Source organism: Platalea leucorodia, assembly GCF_965183815.1.
Source record: "Platalea leucorodia genome assembly, chromosome: Z".
NCBI lineage: Eukaryota > Metazoa > Chordata > Aves > Pelecaniformes > Threskiornithidae > Platalea > Platalea leucorodia.
The window spans coordinates 56,116,924-56,130,762 of NC_138858.1; the positions used below are offsets into that span (position 1 = coordinate 56,116,924).

Sequence of the window (13,839 nt, forward strand, 5' to 3'; positions counted from 1 at the left end):
AAAAAAGCCCAGATCAGCAAATTCTTCTTGGATTTTCCAACAAAATGAGAACTATGCCTTAAGCTGACTTTTAGATTTCTTGCTGAAATAATGAAAAACACAGCCAAAAATATGAATATAAAGCAATTTTAATTTTCCTCTAGATATTTATATCAAAGAAATAATACTCATGTCCAAGTACTGTACATACAATATCTTCCTTATAAACTCTTTAGTTTAAAACACATGTACAAAATTGCACATTGCAGTTTGCAAAAAATCATAAATACCTTTTTGCATGTAAACAATTCCAGCACAAGGATCAATGTTATACATTCCAAAATGTCTAAGTGTCTGTTCAGAAACAAACAAAAACAAACAAAAACCCCACTGTGATCTCCATAAAGGTCCTAGTGTTACAGATCAATTGTTAACAGATTTCTAACTGATGTACTACACACAGGGATACATAAATGAGCACAAGGCAAGTCGCCTTTTAGTTACAAGTACTTAAGACAGAGGCTTGGAATACAATTCTGCTGCCATTTAAACCCATGGTATCCATGCCACAGTATTTAGTGGTAGCAGCATTGAGTTAATTTTTCCAAGGTTGCCAATAGCAGTATGCCTTACTTTTAATTCTTAAACAAGTTGGCTACCACTGAACAGTAGGAATTGGAAAATTATTGTAAACACAGTTATCACTGTTGTATATTCAGTAAGTTACAGTATTCTCCTAAACACATCACTAAATTAAGAAAATGTTTTACATTTAATCAAGTGCAAGATGCCAACTAATATCGTCCACTTTGTCTCAGAAATAAGTAATTTGAATATAATACTACATAGTTTGTAAAAGTAACATAAAAAAATTACAATGGACATAATCCTCAGTTGTATATTATTAAGCCCTGTAGCTTCTGTTTACATAAAAAAAATCACCGCATCAGAAAAAAAGCTGTCAGAAGTGTCCTTGATAAACCTCTCCTGACCAAATCCAGCAAATGAGTAGCTACTGAATTTTGTTTCACTATGATTACCGCCGTCTGTGTGCAATGTCCTTGCCAGCACACCTGTTTGAAGAATTCCCCAAAATAATCAGTTTTAAAAAAAGGGAAAATATTTCTATATCCATACAAAGTAATTTGTTTTGTTGTTTGGTTTTTTTCCATGGTTTTGGTGTTTTTTTTAATCTATTCGAATACTGTAATTTTTTAGAATTCTTCTTGAAGCAGAGATTTTGAAAGGGTTTCTCAGAGGCTTCCTCTGTGCCAGCTAATTTAATAAGGCAGAATAAGAAGGTACACGTAAATCCAACTTACAAGAACCCAGGAAAGGATGTAGGCAGACAATCACCCACTGACTAGTTGCACGTAAGCTGCTGGAAGAGCAAAGCCAAATCTGAACTGCTCTGCCTCCACCATTTGTTTTGAACAGCTATCCTGAATGAGAAAGTTTTGGCGCCACGCACAAAGGCCTGGGAAGAACCAGATTGGATTCAAGAGCTGAAGGAAGTGGCAGTTTGCTCGCACTTCTCCTTTTGGACAAAAAGAGAGCTTGGGGATGCTGGTGGCTACCCAGCAGGGAGGGGCTGCTTCTCCTTTTCAGGAGATCACTTTGGTTTGTTGATCAGCATGTGGCATGACTGTAATCCCAATGAGGACCACAGGACTTGCCTGATCCTAGCAGCAGCCCCAGCCCATGATATTGCAAGGCTTATGGTACTGCAGGGCATTAAGCGTTTTCTGCATTACAGAAGTTCAGCCAGAACCAGGCAGCAGAAACCCCCGAGTGCTTTCAAAGCTGGGTCCTATTGCCCAAGAGCTCTCTCCTTTTTAGCTGATGGGAGTTAGTTGCTCTATTCAACTAATGCGAAGACGTATTGCTCCAAGAATGACGGATTTCATCTTTCCCAGTCTGCAGCTATCCGGAGCTGTTCCTCTTCTCAGGGGGTCTGTTTTGCATGATACAACATTAGCCGTCACGAACACCACACAGCAAGGGCACATGTGTGGTCCCCTAAACCTGAGAAAGATTTTTCAGTCTAGGCAGAAACTGCAGGAAGAACAAGCCGGCCTTAGATAAGCCACTCCAGGAAAGAGAAACTGCCCTGGAAGAATGTCCTACAACTTCACAGACTGAAAAACACGGAAAGCTGAAGAGCTACTTCACCAGCGAGACTTATTCAGCAATACAGACCCAGACGCCTTTCCTGGTAAAACCCGGCATGGGGAGCCTAAGGATTACCTTCAGACATCAAAACCTGGAGGTAATCTGACAGATTAACTTGAGTTTTAAGGCCCAGGAGGCTCAGGGCCTTTCACAGCAGAACAGCCCTGACACTGCCCTCTCTTAAGATCCCTTCTCTCCTTTTGACCTTAATAAGCCAGTAGACCTATTCCTAATTAAGAAGAGTGGGAGTGGTAAGAAGCAGTGGCCAAATTTTAGTGGGTGAGAGACCTATGCAGACTTGCTCATCATTTTCTATTTGAAAGCCAGGAATTGCACAATGCTATATTGCAACACTTACTCCCTTCCCTTTGTCCCCTACAAAGTAGCTAAGCGCAACCAAAGCAAAATCACTGGTGCAAGTAAGTGTTTACATTGATGGCTCACATCAGAACTGTGCTAAGTGCCTCTGTAATTAACAAACAGTGCTTTGCAGCTAAGTGAAACAATTCTCCAAGATTTGTTTGTGTTGGTCTTTTGTTCCGGGTTTGGGTTTTTTTTTAGAGGGGGGAGGAAAAAATTAACAAAGCCTGAATATCTAATCTGTTACATACGGAGGAATGCTCAAGGGGCTTGCAAGAACTTGTTTTGCTACATGTTGAGCAACACCACATGGGAAAGCCTTAAAATTAGAGCAAATGCTTGAAGAGAGGGCGTAGCTGCCTTTTGGAGCTCGTCCTTCATGGGCCATATTTTATTAGAGAGCAGACCTTTGCATCATCAGTCAGCATTCAGACCTGGACTTTACGTGATGACATTTCAGTACGGTGGTTGCCATGGCTTTAAATAAATAAGGGCAAGTGTGAAATTACCAGTCATCAGGCCAAACAGGGAGGGGCACAGTTTCCAAAGAAGAGAAGTTTAGAAGACACTTGAGGAGTAGTAACAAAACAAAATAAGCCAAAAAGCATTCTGAAGAGCAATCTTAATTCTCCACCACTTAAACATACAATAAATATTACCATTAAATACTGTATCATAGAGAAATTTTATTTCTTCCTTGGATTCCTTGTTTTTTCTTACTGTTGCTGGTTCCTCCGGCTATCATCTCTAACTATTACCATGGGGAAAGGAATAAAAAAGTAGACTTTATTACACACTTTTGGCCTACTGGAAAAGTGGTATCATACCACAAAGATACCACAGACATACTAGCTTGTGCTGTGATTTCACAGTGTGCCCAGAAAGACTTTCAAACATCACAAAGATTTGCAATACTGTTTTAGTAACTGGCATAAAATGGTTTGGACTGATAATGACACTTAGGCAGCATTTTATGAATCCCTGTTCTGAAGGTGTCATCTTGCAGACTGTAAATAGAATAGGTATTCTAGCTACTTATGGCCATAGCTTATGTGACATATTATATATAACAAGATTATTTAACTCTCCAGTAGTCAGTATTTTCCCACTATTTCTGTCACCCTTCCATGAAGGATATTAAAAGACAGAATAGTAAAAATTGGGAAAAGCAAGAGTTCAACCTCTGGCTCTATTCATTACGAAGGGCGAGTTTTATACCAGTATCTTCTACCGGTATCTTTCCCTAGCAGTTACTAGGTAAAAAGAAGGAGGGTATCCTAAATATGGTTTCTGGAGCAGTCCATTAACTTTATTCTATGCCACCACATTGCTTGTGTCCTGCATTACAAGAAAATCTGGAGATGTATAAAACAGAGGTGTAGGAAAGGTTCTCAAGCTCAACATGTTATCCTTCAAAAGGCTCAGCATGAACCACAAGACTATCTTCATAAGCCTTTTTTTTTAAGACTGCTCATTCTTAAAGGTCAATTTTCCATGTCGGGCAGGAGGGCCACACATTCCTCAGGGTGGTGGGAAGCTTTCTGGAGAGGACAAGAAAATGGTATCAAACAGTTCTACAGAGTTCAAGCTACTGGTTATGATTTTTTGAGTGTTCAGTCCATGGTCTAAGAACAGGGATGCAGTGAGAAGCTTGACTTTTAACAGCTTCAGCTTTCTCCATCTATGACAGAAGTAATACCATAGTCTCACTGATTGTAACTGAAAAGTTGCAAGAGATGCTTCAAGGTACTCAGCAGAAAGGTTTTCAAATTTATTTAAATAAATGTCAAGGGAAGAGTAAAATAGGACTTAATCTAGAAAAGTAACCAAACTTGCAAAACCGAAACTAAAACAAAGAAAGACTGCAACCAAAGATTTTTTTTCTGGGATGGGATGGAGGGTCTGTTACTGATCTCCAGTGACACAGCTCTCCAGACTGTATGGACCTTATTTAGGTGGCTTACAATTCCACCTGAACTAGTTCTTAACCAATAAGTAACAGTAGAAGTAAATCTTATCAGCAGTGTGCTAAATATCAGAATCTAGCAGTGTATCAGCGCACAGTGAACTGGTCATATTTATTATCTCCATGTGTTAGCAAGGCTTCATTGTCAACCATCACTCCAAAGCATTCCTACAGAAATCATAATTCCTCGAGAAAAGCCATTTAGCCAGCACACTTACTCCTTAAACTATTGCAGACCATGTTTGTTGCTAGTACTAGAAATTCAGAGCAAAGGTCAATTTACAGCTAGCCACACTATGGATACAGACCTTTTGATAACAGACAAAAAAGCAAACAGCAGGTAGGTAATTATTTAGGGTGACTCCCTTGCAACCATTATTTATAATAACCTTCCCTTCACTTTGCAGCAAATTACTACATATGAACTGCAGCACTTCAGATTACATTAAGGCTAAATGTGACTTTAAAATAAACGATCTTTTTGTGTTAATTTAGCATTGCAGGATTTGCCAGTTCTCCAATTTAACTGGAAATCTAAAAAATCACCTTGCAATCATACACAGAATTGCAGCTTAATTTTCTTCTGAGAGGACTCGACCATGACAAAGAATATGAAGATGCCCCATCGTGTATCACTGCAGCTAAGAAAATCAGTTCCTCCATTTGTCCGTGCCCTTCTCTATGCATGCTAGTGTCTGTGCACACCTTGACATGTGTTTGCGGCTATCTGTGTGCTTCAGAAGAATTTGTTCATAAAGGCTGGATTTGCTGGCTTTTCCCATATCGGTGGCTGACACTGAGTTGAGAGGATACCACCTGAAGCAGAACTCCAGCCCAAGAACTCATGTGCCCTGCAGGCACAAGACCAAGATTCAGTGCTTTTACATCAATGACATACTTTTGTCAAGACTACTCAACAGAAAGTTGCATTTCAAAACAGGGCGTTGGTGTGAAGATACAGATCCTAGACTGGCTTCCTTCCTCTCCCCACCACTGTTTCCTCAGCAGGACCCTGCGAAGACAGCTAGAGCACAGCATTCTGGTTGACCTACATGCAGCGGACTGTTTCAACATCCAAGCAGAGATCCGGTTTGTGACTATATTGATGCAGAAAGTAAATCTTCTGGTATGCAATAGCTAAGGAAAACTGCTTCCAGAATAAAGCAAGCAGCAAGGATCAATGCCTGTAGCAAGTCAACAAGATGGTCTCTTGGAAAGCCACCCTTGCTATGAATTAGGTGTATAAATTTCTAGACTGTCTGAGCAACACATGGACAACGGAAAGTTCTCCAGTGTGCCCTCACTGTTGCAGTGTTTTTCAGAAACCTACATTTAGTTTGTCACACATGACCACTTCATGCAGAAGTTGCTTCTGTCCCGCCTCTGGGTTACTACCAGACCATTATGAAGAGAGAAGTTTCACAGCACAAACAGCTGCAAGCCAGTTCATAGGCAGGATAAAAACAGAAAGATCTTTGAAACACAGGACAGGAGTAACTGAGAATTAGTAATACCTCTTGTCTCCCATAATGTACCGTAACAGCCTAAGTCTCCATAAATTCAGATTTAATTCATCAACACCTTCACAGTAAAGTTTCAACATGTGCAGTAAGATTAACAAGTTTATAACAAACTTTAGATTCTGCAGTTTGTCACAGGAACATTTATCATACTGCATCAGGTACAGTAAACCCTGATGCAGCCCCACAGCAAGTGACTGTGGCATTAGAAAGATAAGTCAACATTTGCAGGATGATTATGCACTGTGAAAGCTTTCTGTTCAAGGCTTTTTCTGCTGATAGAGGTCTTGCCAAATGTTAAAAAAGGTGAATCCCTGACAGATTTTACTGTATACTTCTGTTGGAAGATGCACAGTCACTGCACACAATACTGATTAGATGAAGCAACCAAAGAGTGTCAAAACAGCCTAGGAACTCTTCAACACTCATTCTCAGTTACAGTAAAGCTGCAAACAAAATACTTGGAAAATGGAAGTGGGTTTGTACAAATCAAGTATGTACACAGATATGTCATACTCCAATTTGCCTACTTGCTAAACATAGAAACTTAGAGAATCAAGTAAGGAAAGAGCAAAATTATCCAGCAGCAGTTACAGCTGCACATAAGAATAAATGAAAATGTAACTCATCGCTTTTTCTTTTTAAACTTACACTCCAGAAGCAGGACACAAAAAATGCATCAAAGAATGACTTATGTTACAAGTAGATGTTTTTTCTTTCTTGCATATTAATTTCAGATATAGTGACATTTTCTCTAAGAAACTACTGGCTTCAAACAGCCAAGACTCAGGTTATGGCAGCCAAGTCGCTATTTTCAGCACAACTAGTAATTCAGACATAGCATGCAACTGTAGTTCAGACACCACCGAACAACACCACACAATAATTCAGAAAGTATCATCGAGCTGTGTAACTGATTAGAAATTAGTTACCAAATAAAATTTCCACTTTAACAGCTGCAAACTGCAGAATGCCTCAGGGCTTAACTTTGGGAGATCACTCCTTTGTCAAAGGTGAGACAGACAGAGTCAATCAGACATTTAAATGAAAAAAAAGGATGCCTCATGACTCTTCCTTCAGTAAGGACATAAACACGAACCAAGATAACCGAGAATTGTAGTAGGGCCACCCTTTGATCTTGAACAGTGCATGATAGTCAATAGTGATCTATGGTATGCAGGGAAGAGTCCAGATCCTTTGAGGTATTTACCTGTTGCAAGACCATCAAAGGCTCATGACAAAAATGTCACCACCGCCACCAGCATCACTCCTCTCGGTAACCAGGACTTATCACCCCAAAACACCTACGCTTCTCAAAGTATGCAAAGTACTTGTGCTTTGGGAATTGCTCTCTAAGCCTGCCAAATGGGCTCGACCTGGAGTCATAGTGAAAGTTGTAAGAACCACTCACCAGCCACCCAGACCTGTCTGGACACCTTGTGATACAGACAGATTTCACTACCCGTTCTATGCTGGGAAGCAAACCAATCAACTGTTCTAGTAATTACATCATTTGAATCAGTCCTAGCAGAGTACTTCCCCTGCACTCACAGCAAGCAGGGGCAGAACTGATGGGAGCTCCTCCCTCTGCCCAAGGAAGGAGTGAACAAGACTTCCCTCACCACAAACACTCCTCCTCCTACTCTCCAAGACAGAAAAGATCTGATAACAATTCAAAGAAATGAAAGTTATTTATGAATCAAACTATTTTGCTCTAGCACCTAAATAGGAAGGCACTTCACATCTAGATCAAGACATCGGTTCAAGCGCATTCAAAATCTGCTGACGAGCAGCAAGCGAGATGTGCACAGGAGCAAGCATCCACCAACAAACACAAAGGAAGGGACTGCGTGATCTGCAGAGCAGAGATTATACCTAGGGCAAAGGAAAAAAGGAGGCTATTTATTTGTCACGGGTTCACACCTGGAATGCAAAATCAGATCAGAAGGGCATGAGGGTAGCCTGCTAATCAAGTCACGCAGTGAGAATCTTTGTAAGGACTAGTGAATAGTGTGCACAAGTACAACAAAACATGGTACAGTTTTGAAGGATGAAGAAAAATGCTAAAAAGCACTGAGGTTCCACTGAACATAAACGGACTTTTTTCTTTTTTTACAGTGACACTTATACAGCCAACTTGCCTGCAGTTACTGAAAAGGAGCTACATTGAAGCAAATCATATGAACAGTCTAGAAAATTTTTACCCAGCATCTATCTTTTAGCATCTCACAGTGACCAAAGTTTTAGGCAGAAAATCAAAACCTGAAAGAAACAGACAAGAAAAATGTTGCAACAAACTGAAGAAAAAAGGCAGGACAAAATAAAGAAGCCATACTTAAAGATTTAGGAACACTGCAGGGGTAAAAGTCAGAGTACCGATACATTTTAGAAGACGGTAACAATCAAGGCTGATGGCTGCAGCAGGCAAGAGCTCCTGAGTCTTGTTACATTGGTTTAAACTGTTAGGTGCTTAGGCTATCCACTCATATCTCTGCTATAGGTGCAGCAACCTCTAGCAGAATCAATAGGGGAAAAAAACCAAGCACCCCACACTATTTTCAGATTTTGGTCACGTCAGTGTTAGATCCTGTGTCTTAGCCTAAATACTAGGTAAAAGAAGGCATTTATGAAGATAACCTGTCACTCTACAGAAAAGACATTTCTTTCGGACAACTCTACTACCAGAATAGTAGCCTCTAGCAGAGAGCTGGAGCCGCCAGCCTCACTAGTAACCTCTCGTCAGTCATCAGGGTAGCAGAGCTGGCCTGCCAGCACCTCTACTACCTAACAGATATCAGCTAGAACACAAAGCAGGCTATGAAAGAAGTTACTGCATGAGATGTTTGAGAGGCTGGATGCAGGACTGTTCTTGCAGAAAGTTCAGATGGGAGAGAGGTAACGTGTGGTGGTTTCCAGCTTCAACACTACCATGCTGAAAAGGGTGAGCTCATTATAACCCTGCCAGGTTATAGCCCATTATAGCCCTGCCCTTGGCTGGGAAGGGGACTTGCAGTGATTTCCTGTGTCTTATGGATCCCCCACTTCTCCTTGGACATTGCTAATTTATTCTGACCAGAAATGGTAAAATAAGTAAAGAACACGTACTGCACAGCTGCATTTATCACTGTCCTGTGTCTTACCGCAAGATCTTTACCTAGCCCTATGCTCATTTGCAAATACAAGAACTGAAACAGCAGTGTCCACCCATGTAATTTTTACAAATTTTTCCAGGATTCCTTAAAAAACCCCACCTCACTACACATACAGTAAAGCTAAGCATGTCGCATCAAAAAATCTACCAGGCAGCATTACCTCTCTCACTAGGGAAAGCATATTAAGTGTGTGTGGGGAAAAAAAGTCTTTATCAGTTTCTCCAGTCTTGCAGCATCTTTGCAGACAGGTGATGCCTGCCACGTAGTAAAAAACAGTTATTTTTCACCCGGTTATTATATAACAAGCAGTGCTACAGATTGTATGGTGTCCGGTTCAGAATGACTTTAGGATGCCTTTAAACCTGTGTTAAGATCAAAATAATTTTTTATCTGTATATTAGTATTTCTAACAGCAGAAGGTACTGTTACAGGCAATCATTTCAACCACCGAAAAAGGCTCTGGTGACATGGTTGCACAGTTATACAATGATTAATATGGCTTCTACCTAATTTGCATATGCATTAAGAAAAGAAATATCCTCAGAGCATCTCAGCTACAATAACACAATTACTATGCATTGTCATGTCATTTCACACGTGTGCCAGGAATGACTATGCACTAAAAGGAAAAGCTCACACACTTGACTGCTGCAGCTCAACTTTCTGAACAGATAGCACTCACGTATCCCCAATAAAAGCAAGAAAAACTGTGAGTCTATCCCATTCTTCTGGAATTTCAAAGCATCAAGTGCAGCCTGCAGAAGAAGTAAGAGATGTTTAACAGCTCCTGAGTGGGTTTAACAGATCTGAGCAATGGCTTGTACACATAAAGATGTCTATGCCCCCTTGGCTCCTCATACAATCCCCCATTTTCACAAGCTGGCACAGACACATATCCCCATGTTAAGTTTTGCCTCTGAGTTCAAGCAGAGTTGTTAGCACAGTTTCAAAGAGGGGAGCGGGCCCCGCTCCACAGCTGGATCTGCTCAGGAGAAGCCCTGCCCTCCCCCAGCGGCAGGCCTGGCCCGCGGCCCCCGCTCGGGGGGACTCCTGGTGGGGTGACCCTCACACTCCGACAGACCCTTCCCACGGCACCACGCCACAGGGCTTGCTCGACAGCGCGGCGTTAGCGGCTATGCTCAAAATACACAGGTGCAGCAGAAGCAAGGTAGGCAGTAGTGCCGAGCAAGGGATCTAAAGCTTTCAAAAACTTATTGAGGATTATGTCAAATCAGAGGAAATAGTTCCTCTGCCATTCCCTTCTGCTAGTAAAATCTTGACAAAGAAATAAATCACACCAATTCTTCCCAACCAGAAAAACGTTTCACGTTCTAGCGCTGACTCTTTGTGCCCCTAGAGTATTGCAGAAAGTTTCTTTAGAACAAAGTAGACCAAGAAGCAAGATACACAGATTTCTACTGAAAAATAAATCTACTTCTCTGTAATATTTCTGCAATTTATTCAAACAGAATACAATGGAATTACCACCTTTATAGCTAACCCACCCCAAATCTTAGCCCTTTTCTGTATAGCACTGTATTGTTACTATACTACATAAAGAGCAAACACTACTGGAATGTACACAGTGAAGGAAAAAAAAGTAAAGCTCTTCTTGCCAAAGTAACCGTTTTCACTACTAACGTGTTATCTAGAAAAATAAGGTCTAGGCAACGTCCAAAAGTGTTCAAGTTTCAATAAATAACTATCAATGCCCCAAGTTTGCACTGGCACAAGAAATATGGAGCGTACAGTTTAAAAAAGTATTTTCATATGACCGAGTCAGCAATGCATTTCATCCTGCTTAAGATTTACAACAAAAATCATTTCCCTCCAGGCTTCGATTTTAAAACCAAAGCCGTCTAAGTGCAAGAGCACCCACACAGTTGTCTTAACTCTCAATGGCAAATTAAAGCTCTAGAGAAAGACGGTATTTTAAAAAAAGTTCTTTATCAATACCAAGAAAATATACATAGCCATATTATGTTTTAAATATATATATACACGCACATCTTTTCAAAAGGGTACGATTCTGGCTTTTTTTTTTTTTTTTTAAGTTTGAAAAGCTTATCCATTGCTATACAGTTCAGTAAGGTGTATTAGGAAACACACTTTTTATATCCCCCATGAAAATAAAGTTGAATCTTTCTGTAAACAGGAATTCCCTTAGGCTAATTTCGAAATCTCCACAGACCTCAAGTACTTCACTGAAAAAAAACCAACCACCTGCCCCAAAACCACCCACACAGACCCTCGCTGCCGAGTGCAACATCGATGGACAGACCTCGGGAAACGCTTAGCAACACCCGGCTCCTGCAACCGCCTTCTCCCGGCGCAAATAAATAATAATAATAATTAGTAAGAGAAGAGCGGCGGCGGGCGCGCACCTCGGCCCCGCGGTGCCTCCGCGCCGCCCCGGCGGCGGGCGGGGACAGGGCCGGGGCCGGGAACGGGGCCGGGGCCGGGGCCAGCGCCGGGAACGGGGCCGGGGCCGGCCGGCGGCGGGGCGTCCCTCCTCAGCAGGCGCTGGTCTCCGGCGCGGCGGCCGCCTCGGGGGCCGCCTCCCGGGGCTGGGCGGCGGCGGCGGCGGCGGCGGGGGGAGGATGGCCTGCGGCGTTGATGTGGCAGCCGGAGGAGAGGTGGCTGCGGACGCGGCCCTGCAGCTGGGTGACCTGGGCGCGGAGGAGGTTGGCGGTGGCGGCCAGCTCGGCGTTCTGCCCCTTCAGCGCCTTCACCTTCTCCTCCAGCCGGGCGATGCGCTCCAGCTTGCGCCGGCGGCACTTGGAGGCGGCGATGCGGTTCCGCAGCCGCTTGCGCTCCGCCTTCAGCCGCTCCTGGCTCTCCGCGTCCAGCGGCGACAGCGACGGCGGCGTCGGCGCGCTGCTGCCGCCCTCCCCGCCCGCCGACGGCGGCACCTCGGGCACCGTCTGCGGCTCCTCCAGGGACCGCGCCGGCGGCAGCCGACCGCTCCCCAGACCCGCCGCCCCAAAGGCCAGGCCCGGCGGCGGCGGCGGCGGCGGCGGGGCGGAGGCGGCGGGGTAGGCGCTGCCCGAGGGGCTCAGCGGCCCCGCGGGGTTGAAGCCGCTCAAGTTGGTGTAGACGGCCGGCGGGTCGGCGGTGGCGGCGGGGGCTCCCGGCGGCCCCGGGCGGGCGGTGCAGCAGGGTCCCGGCGTGGAGAGCGGCGGCGGCGGCGGCGCCAAGAGCTGGTTTTGCTTGTGCAGGTCGGCCAAGGCCTTAACGAAACCGTCGGCGAAACCCTCTTGCTCCTGCGTCACCGGCTGCCGGTAGAGAAACGGCCCCGCCGCCGCTGCCCCGCCGCTCCCCGCCCCGGCCGCCGCCGGCCCGGGGCTGCCGGACCCCAGCCCCGCTCCCCCCTGGATCAGCAGCTGCTCCAGGTCGGCGGCCGGCGGTAGTTTCAGCAGCGGCAGCTCGGCAGCCGAGCCCAGCGCGGCCTCCGGGCCGCCGCGGGCCGCCGCCGCCGCCCCGCCGCCGCCCGCCGGCTCCGCGGAGCCAGCGGCCGGCGGCGGGGCGGCGGCGGCGGCCGGCGGCGGCTGTAGCAAGCGCAGAGCGGCCGCGCTGCCGCGGGCGCCGGCGGGCGGGCGAAGGGCGAAAGGCCCCGGCAGCGGGGCGGGGGCGGCGGCCGCCAGGTCCCGCTTCTTCCCGGCGCCCAGCAGCAGCTTCTGCCCCGCCGCCGCCGCCGCCGCCGCGTCGGCCCCGGGTCCGCCGGCGGTGCCGAAACCGGGCAGCGGCACGAAGTCGCGTAGCAGCTCCAGTCCTTCCTCGGGGTAAAACGGAGCCTCCATCTTCACGGCGGATCGCCCGCTACGCCCGCCGCTCATGCTGCCGCCCTCGCCGGCCGGCGGCGGCGGCAGCGGCGGCTCCGGTGCGGGGCGGGCCGGGCTGGGCGCCTGCTCCGCGGGGCCCGCCGCCCTCGGCTGGCAGCGGGGACTGAGCCGCCTCCCGGCACCGCCGGCCCCACGCCCCGCCCCGGACCCGCCGACTGCCCGCCCCGCCGCCGCCGCCGCCGCCGCCGCCGCCGGTCCCCCCGCTCCTTCCCCCGCCCGCCGGGCTTGCGCGAAAGGGCTTCCCGCCGCAGCCCCGCTGCTGCCCCGGTGGGGTGTCCGTGGGCAACCCGCGCTGCTTCCCCCCGAAAACTCGCCCCGCGGCGGCGGTGCGGGAGAGGAGGTGCTGCCGGGGGGCTTCGCCCGGGACGAGGGGTTTCCCGTCGGCATCCCCCGGGGATGCCCCCGCCACGGCACACGTCCTGCGGGAGGAAAGCGAGCAAAGCCCTGGCTGCTGTGAGGGACGGGCACGGCGTAGCGCGGGTGTCCAGGGTTAACGCTTCCCCACAACGCGGGCTGGGACGCCTGCCGCGGAAACGCTCGGCCGTCGGGAAACATGCCGACTTGTCAAAGCAAAAGCCACTCGCAAGAAGGAGACGGATCTGATGTAGCTTTTCTTCCGAAAAAAAAAGTTTAGAGAAAGGGCTTGAAACAGCTTAGACGTCTTTTCAACATGACTGGAACATAAAAGTACTGTTTTTCAGTTTGGGGGTGGTATTTATTTGTTTTCTTCACTTGAGACAATTCCCCCTGCCCGTCTCCACGTCTCTGAAATTCTTACAGGATGAGGAAAATGCTTTCCACCCAGTCTTTTAAAAGTCCCTTCTGCTGGGGGTACTAACATGATCCTG

The 13,839-nt window shown here is 46.5% G+C and overlaps 1 protein-coding gene across 1 annotated transcript; it reads right to left on the reverse strand.

Annotated features, from left to right (window-relative positions):
* Positions 1-210: 210 nt before the first annotated feature.
* Positions 211-13,026, reverse strand: LOC309602863 (transcription factor JunD-like). Its single transcript, XM_082336923.1, has one exon. The coding sequence runs from the start codon at positions 12,983-12,985 to the stop codon at positions 11,663-11,665; it is 1,323 nt and encodes a 440-aa protein (XP_082193049.1). The 5' UTR covers positions 12,986-13,026; the 3' UTR covers positions 211-11,662.
* Positions 13,027-13,839: the final 813 nt, after the last annotated feature.

What these genes read in the sequence shown, in the direction of transcription:
- LOC309602863 (XM_082336923.1), bottom strand. Translation starts at nt 12,985, where the DNA reads ATGAGCGGCGGGCGTAGCGGGCGATCCGCCGTGAAGATGGAGGCTCCG.